At 33.2% G+C, this 8,372-nt stretch overlaps 1 protein-coding gene and 1 long non-coding RNA gene across 2 annotated transcripts; one reads left to right on the forward strand and one right to left on the reverse strand.

Annotated features, from left to right (window-relative positions):
* Positions 1 to 581: 581 nt before the first annotated feature.
* On the reverse strand, positions 582 to 2,191 carry LOC120081062 (uncharacterized). Its single transcript, XR_016527055.1, has 3 exons — positions 1,727 to 2,191; positions 1,290 to 1,448; positions 582 to 1,203 (listed from the first exon to the last, which is right to left on the reverse strand). It is a non-coding gene; the product is annotated as an uncharacterized LOC120081062 (long non-coding RNA).
* A 5,261-nt stretch (positions 2,192 to 7,452) lies between these two features.
* On the forward strand, positions 7,453 to 7,977 carry LOC150030358 (uncharacterized). Its single transcript, XM_090309802.1, has one exon. It carries the CDS (start codon positions 7,453 to 7,455, stop codon positions 7,975 to 7,977), a length of 525 nt encoding a protein of 174 aa, XP_090165928.1.
* Positions 7,978 to 8,372: the final 395 nt, after the last annotated feature.

Here is an 8,372-nt window from a genome sequence, read left to right on the forward strand (position 1 = left end):
TTTTGTCTAATGAGGTAGTATTTTAATAAAACAACAGCCGAAATGAGAGATTAAACTCCAGCCTCAAAGGAGGGATTATGTACCAAATATAGCTTAATATTTCACTTATGAGTTTGGCATGTCAAATAGAACATTAAACTTCCAATCTTATGTCCAATAGGTTCGTGAATGTAAATAAATATTGCATAGGTCAATGACTTATGAGCACAACATAATTGAATGCATGAGAACTTATTAGACATAAAATCAAATGTTTAGGAATTAATTATTTTTAATCTTTTAAAGTTTAGATACTTATTAAATACAAGAATCAAGAATGAAAGTTAGAGACCTAGTAGACACTTTTTAGAGATTAAGGCACTATTTGACACAAACTTGGAGATATTTGTAATTTAACCTTTAAACTTCTAAAGTAAGCAGCTTATGTTTCAGAAGTCTACCTGTAGTCAGCTTTTGTCATATCTTATGCAAGCTGAAACACGGGTCAATAAAGGAGTGAAAGATAATAAACTTCTCCCTAAAGGAAACAGAGAACAAAAATTTAGAACATCTAAGCCAAATTTAAAATAAACTGGATCAAATAGCCAAAGAGAAACTCTAGTTCTTTCTTCACCTTAAACTCATTTGAAATATGAAAATATACAACAACCACTTGGGGAAGGGGAGGGGGGTTTAAAATGGTGGAAATAACAAACTACAGGTTAAACGCAAAACATGTAACTGCTCAGTCAAAAAAGACTCCCCCACATGATTCGGTACACGAGATGATTTCATGTTTCTCTAGCCTATAACTTTATCTTCCTAATAAACAGCAACTGCAAGAACTTTAGAGATATCATGAAGTAAAAATGTGCTTCAGTGCACTGATACAAGCAAAAATGCCACAAGCAAAAATGCCACATTTCTGCCATTCATGGAATGATTGTAAAGACATAATCGAACTTGCAGATATTGATAATACTCTCAAATTTTAAAACAGAACGACATACCAGTAAGCTCTCCAACACCTGAAATGTTAACTTATTCTGAATCTGATGAGTCTGATCTCGTACTTTGTCGTACACTTCTCATGGTTTGTGCATTAGATTTTGAAGCATTTATGGATGATTCACCTTCATGGAAGATGACTTGACATTTTGCCAATCTATCTTCCAATTCCTCTGTGCTGAATTCGTTAGTTCCACCAAGCTCATCAAATCCTACCTGATGGATTCACATGAGAGAAAGGTAATGTTAATAAAAACAACCATAATTCAGTAATCAATGGTGTATTATCATAATGGACATACCACATAGTCATCTACTTTTGCATTCTTGATTAGAGCAAGGGTTGGAAGAACAACGATTTTCAACTTCTAAGTCAGAAATGGACTTTTCTCAACGTTAATTTTTACAAAACGTGTCTCAATATGTTGCTTTGCCAAAATGCTCAAGTGCTTGTCCATAACCTGTAATTTGTGTGAAAATACATTGTTCACCATTAGAACTCCCCAACTTCTCTGTCAAATATTTGTTTCCGCAATAGTAGAAACCCAGCAGAAAAAAAAAACCTTAAGATTCACTCCTAAACGTCCGCACAACATACAAATAAAAACCATTAATCAGTGCCCTTCAAACTTCAAGCATAAAAATTTAAGCAACAAAAAAACAGATAATAATATGCGTTAAACATTTGGAAAGCTACTACTCAGATTGAAATATGGAGTGGGAACAAAGAAAATTTCACCTTTGAATGGATCTAACCCAGAGATCGAAGAATGAAATAGATCTGAGTTGGAAGAATAAGGATCTGAGCCACAATGACCGACTGGGCTACGACGAAAGGGACCTGAGCTACAATGATTGACTTGTACCTTTGATGGCTCGACTTCAACTGAATGGACGACTGGGCTTGTACCTTCAACAACTGAACGAACGGTTGGGCTTCGACGGAATGGATGGTGGATCTCCTAGAAGAAGACGACTAGATCTACTATACTACGTGTGAAGAACGACAAATCTTCCACGACTAGATCTAAGATCATTTTTGTCTTGATGAGATGATCTTCCACAGCAAATCTTCCACGGCAAATCATTAACGTAACCTCAAATCTTCCACGACAAGATTTGAGAGTGCGGCGTGGGACGGCAGTCGATGAGATGGTGTCGAGTAGGAACGGCGAGCGGCGGGGCGAGGTGCAGTGATTGGTAATGGGAGGGAGGAGGTGGCTGATGAGGAAAATTGGGTTTAGAAAATAAATGAAAAAAAAGGGGGGGGATGTGAAGCGGGAAATGAAAAAATGGGGGGGAATGGGTTTTTTTTAAAAAGAAAAAAAAGAAAAGTGGATCTTTAATGTCGCTTTTAAACCGACATTAAAGGTATACCTACAATGTCAATTTAAAACCGACATTAAAGATCTGCTTTTTTAAGAAAAACAAAACAGACATTATACATCCGGTTTCACTTTTTCCAACCGACATTAAAGTCCAAAATTCTTGTAGTAAAACATCTTATTTTAGAGGCAAATCTAGATATTGAGGAATAAAAAGGACCTAGTGTAAAAAAATTTCCTAAAAAAAAAGGAGAAACAAGCTTGCGAATTGACATAACAAAATAACATAACCTTCACTAACGTGGGTGTGCATGAGTAAAGGTGGAAAGAGCTATCTTCATCGTATTTCTGTTAGGGCCCGTGAGAAAAGAGTGATAGGTTTCCGATAGTGCAAGTGTAGATGTTATCCCTCTAAGTAAAAGAAATAACAATTATGTTTGGTGTGTGTGAGTATATAAAAAGGCACCCTTGTATTAGAATTGCCTCTATCCAATGCAAGATAGGTACATCATAGACCGTAACTAGGCTGTAGGGTGAAGAGGAATTGAGGTTGGATATCTCTTTTTATTAGTTTAGGCTTTTAAGTAAACTAAAAACTAGATAGTCTTTTTCTTTATGATTTTGCAAGAAAAATACCTTTTCTTTTTCAAAATAAGCTTTCAACCTTCTGCAAGCAAAACTTGAATTTCTAAATGTTTTGCTTATACCTCATTTCCTTGATTGTTGAGAAAAGAGATGGAGAATCAATTCATTGTGTGCTTAAACACTGAATGTATAGATCATTTGGATGTGAAGATGAAAATTTACCAACTTGAATTTGTCAATTTTCAATAAAATAATGAAACTTTGAATAAACAATTTTTTTAAAAAAACATGTTTTTGCTTGATTGTATGCATATTTCTAGCTTAGACTTGCTTGGGACGACCAAAAGTTCAGTTGGGGGTGTTTTGTTAGGTTTTTAAAGGATGTATATTTTCTATGTTAATTCCCCCAAAATTGTATTGATTATTTGCTTTAATTGCTAATTTTATATGATTAAACGATCCTCGAAGCGATTTGGAGTCATTACAAGATAAATGTGCCAAAAAGACTAAAAATGATCAAGAAAATCAACAAATTGAAGAGAATCGAGTAAACACTCAGGAGAGTATCGAGTAAGGTTGTTGGATCATCAACCATCAAGTATGTAGCAGAATACTGTCACATAGCATCTAGTAAAAACTATCGAGTATTCAACCATCTTCCATCGAGTCATTGAGTTTTGTTTGATTCATTTTCCATCGAGTTAAGGCAATCGAGTAAAGAGCATCCCGAGCGTCGAGGATCGAGTATTGACCGTCGAGTGTCGAGGAGCGAGTATTAAAAAAAAAACTCGATGCCATTCGTCTTCTTTCCGGATTTTGATGTGATCCATCCATGCGTTTCGCGAAGACTTCCTATTAGTATAAATGAGTTCAATTTTTCACGAAGAAGAGAGATATCATTTTTTGGAAAATCATCATTTTCTTGAGAAGAAAAAATTAAAATTAGAAGTAGAAAAACCCTTTTTTTAGAGAGAGATTTCGATTTCCAAGAGCGATTCTTGTAATTTTTCCTGTGAGATTGAGTCGATTTTGTACTCAATTTGTATCAATATGCAACAATCAATGGAATGCTTAAAAAACTTCAACTTCCATGAGTAAGATAAATCTTTTTCTTGGTGTACGGATTAATGAGCATTTTCTTGAGACTTTTCTTGAACTTTCTTTTGAATGTTCCTTACTGGATCTAGAAAAAATTGATTAGATTGAATTGATTAATCAATTTTTTGTATGCAAAAAATAACATGGATTCTATAACAAAATTGGAAATTGTATTTTGAAAGAATTAGTAGTCTTGATAGAAAATGTGGACTTCTTTTCCTCTTTTCTTTAAAGAATCTATTAATTCAGAACATTCATGTAATCAATCTTGAATTTTCGGTCTTTTGATTTCAAGATTGGAATAGTTAAGAAAACTCATGAGTTCAATGCAATTTAGGGATTAGTTGTGAAATCTCTTTAGGAAGCAATTAAGACCTAGATTAGGGTTAATTGTGAAATTAGCTAATTAGGGCATTAGGAATTTATTCTTAATGAGCTATTGAATAATTTAATTGCATGATTTCTTATTAAGTCAATGATAGAATTGCCTAGTTATATAAAATCCCCAAGATTTCATTTCCATTGAATTTTATCTCACAATCTCTTTCTTATTTCTCTCATCAATAAATTTCCTATATCAATTCTTGTCTTTTGCTTAGTTAGTCAAATTTTAGGCCAATTATTTATGGTTCTCTTGGGATCGGCCTCTTACTTCCACTATTACTACGTGTTAGTTCTAGTTGTAGTTAGAGTTTAAATAAATTTCATTTGTTTTTGGTAGATAGAATTAACGATACCTACTTTACACTGAACACTGCCACATCCAAATTTGTCATATAAGATGTGTTAAATATGTCATTATCCTGGTGTGCAAAATTTGCTTCCACATTTTTCTCTTTTTCCTTTAAGAATGTTTGATAAAGATCAACTAAGTGTTTTAACATACGGCAAGTATATGACAATGGCTAGTCATTTCGCATCGGAAGAATTTATTCTTAACACTTTTTGAACTCTTAGCTCGTGGAGTTTTTTTCTTTGTGATCATCATTTTGTGTGGTTCTTTGGAAATTTGAATGATTAGAACGACCATCACGAAAATAATAATTATTTCTTCCTCTAGCATAGTCATGACCATGACCACAACTTCGACCACGATTATTACTAAAATTCACAGCATTCACTTCAGGAAATGGTGTCGTTCCAGATGGTTGAGATTCATGATTTTTATTAATAATTCTTTGTTTTGTTTGGCCACGAGAAAACATGAAATTAGTTCAGAATATTGTTTAAAACCCTTCTCTTGATATTACTACTGCAGAAGCATATTCAAAATGTAGAGTCTTCTCTAACATATTGATCTAAAATTTTGGAACCTTAAGTGCATCTATTTACGACAAACTTTAGGAAGAAAATTTGTTTTCTAATGATCACATTTTTATGGCATCCAGGTGTATTTTGGCATCAATCACTAATAACAAATAACTATTACCATTGATATCAAATGATACAAATTATAATTTTATAATATATTCATAGTAACATTATTACAAAATATTATATTTATATTAGAAATTTAATATATATCAAATATGTAAAACAACTTTAATTTATTAATTATAACGAAGAGAGAAAAACCAACATACCTTTAGGACCTACCTTTAGCAAGAAAAATGATAGGAGCTCGTGCTAATAACGTGTTGTGAACTCGAGCAGTACAACGAGAATACGGATACCATTAAAATATAATACTAAAATAAATTAAACATAATATATAAATTAAAAAAATATAAAATAAGAAATTTCTCTAAATTCTCCACTTTCTCCAATTTTCATGGACTTTTACCTAATGTATGTGTATCTACCAAATCCCACCAAATGCAACTATTTATAGGCAATTTAGCAAGTATAAGGTGAATTACATGGACATTAATAATGTATAACGTTGAGACACATGGACAACAATTTGGGAAATGGGGGCATGACATATAGCCAATGGACACTAAGTATGAGCATCTAATGGGTATCTATTATCATAATATTTACAATAAAAATATTTTTTTCCCTCAAACTTGATTTTTTTTTTAAAAAAATAATGTTATTTTAATAATTATTGACAAAAATGTGGTTCGACTAAAATAATTGACAAAAATTGGGTAGTGAAATCATGGACCCAGTACACGATTGTAGATAAATTGTGTACCCAGTCCACGATTCAACCCAAATTGTGGATGGGGTCCACGACTTCCTTCCACATCATGTGAATCAGCTGTTGACCTGACGCTGACCTATCATACGACTGCCACATGACTGACATGCAACTTTAACCACATAATCGTGGACCAAGGCCATGACTTTTTAACTCGGTACCGAGTACATGGGTTAGTGGTCCCAAAAACCCCACCCTTCCTTCTCCAATAAGTTCCTTCCTCATTTCCAACATTTGTCTTTCTTCCTCTCTACCCCACCCCACCGCCAACCGCCATCCATCATCCACCGTTCGCTTCATTGTCCGCCTTTCTCCATGTCGCCATCAACCATAAATATTTTTTTCTCCAATATATGAGGCTGTGGCTTGTTTATCCATAGATCTAGTATTTTTTTTAGATGTATGCATGAAAAATTATAGATTTGAACTAGTTTTGTTTAAAACGTGGGATATCTAGTGTGTAAAAGCTGTTTTTCTAAGATTTCATATTTTATGACTGTTAGATTGGATTTAACATTTATTTTCTGGATTTTTTTGGGTTTGGACTTGAAAATTTGGATTTTTGTTTTTGTAGTTTATTATTTTGGGAAGTGGCTTGGTAGTTATTTTGGATTGTTTAGGTTATAGTTTGTTTGATTTTTTTTTTTTTTTTTTTAAAAAAGAATTGAGCTGATCTTGAATTTGAGTTTAGACTTGGCTGTAGGTTTATGATTTTTTTAAGAAAAATTTTTGGATTGATCTTGAATTTGAGTTTGGATTATCTTTTAGATAAATGTTGGATTAGACTGTTAGTATTAAACCTATTAAGTTAGACTAATATTTTATCAACTATAATAGTTGTAAACATTTGAGTAAATATGTCGTTGCGTCCTAATGATTTAGTAATTCTTGAACCTAGAAATACTGGGGACGGTGATATTGATGTCAAACTTGATGAATTATTTGGAAACGATGGAAGTGCAAAACATGTAAATGAGTTAGTACCGTCAGAGGTGTTCACCCAAATAGATTGGGACATTACTAATTCAATCTGTGAATAAGGATCAACGTTGAAGGAAAAGAGTAGATGTGTAGATAATTCTAGTTTAATACAAAAAGGAATGTTATTTGATACTAAAGAAGATCTACAACTAGCTGTAAAAAAAGTACTGCTTGACAGAACACTATTAGATTTTCATAGTAGAATTGAACCAAGATATTTGGTATATGAAATGCAAACAATGGAAGGATGGTTGTGATTGGAGGTTATGGACTCATCGACGTAAAAACTCATGGGATGTTTGAAATTACTAGACTTAAAGGGAAGTACTCATGTTTGTACTCAAAATTGACATTGGATATTCATTACTTGATTCGAATTTTATGAGTGTTGAAATTCAAAATATGATTAAAGTTGATCATGGGATTCCTGTGGCCTTATTCCAAGAAGCAATTAGAAAACAATATGAGTATAATGTTAATTATGGGTGCATGACAAGCAAAGAGAAAGCATTGATTGTTGTGTTTGGTGATTGGGAGAAATCATATTCAGAGCTTCCATATTGGTTGAGTGTTGTTGTGCATTACAATCCTGGAACACAATCAAATTGGTATTTTCTTTCGTCTGATGTGCTAGGTATGTTTATTCTTGGTCGATTTTTCTGGTCTTTCGGTCTTGCAAGAGAAGGGTTCAAATATTGTAGGCCATTAATTCAGATTGATGAAATTCATCTTTGTGGAAAGTATAAGGGAAAATTATTGACCGCTTTATCTATTGATGCAAACGGGCATATATTTCCCTATGCTTTTGCTATTATTGAAGGAGAAAACTCGTCTAGTTGGTCATGGTTTTTGTAGGCATTGCATGAATATGTTACCAAATGAAATGATATTTGCTTGATTTCTTATAAACATGAAGGCATTCTTCTTTGGTTATTGACTTGAAAAATTGGACACAATAATATGATAATGGGTACCACTATGGGTGGATGATAAACAATGTAGTTGAATGTGTGAATGAGGTTTTCAAAGGTGCTAGAATGTTACCGATTACTTCTTTGGTTAGGCAAACATTCAATCGCAAAATACTATATCTTGAACGTCGAAGACAAGAGATAATCGATGCACTCGATCGTGGGACATATATATAGAATATGCCATGAAAAAGCTTAAAAGCTTGGAAAAACGAGCATCTGCACAAATCCAAACACTGCTTAAATATGATTTCTCCCTATAACGGCCAACACACAAGT

Source organism: Benincasa hispida, unplaced genomic scaffold (genome assembly GCF_027475165.1).
Source record: "Benincasa hispida cultivar pf3 unplaced genomic scaffold, pf3_genome.v1.1 HicScf276, whole genome shotgun sequence".
Classification (NCBI taxonomy): Eukaryota; Viridiplantae; Streptophyta; class Magnoliopsida; order Cucurbitales; family Cucurbitaceae; genus Benincasa; species Benincasa hispida.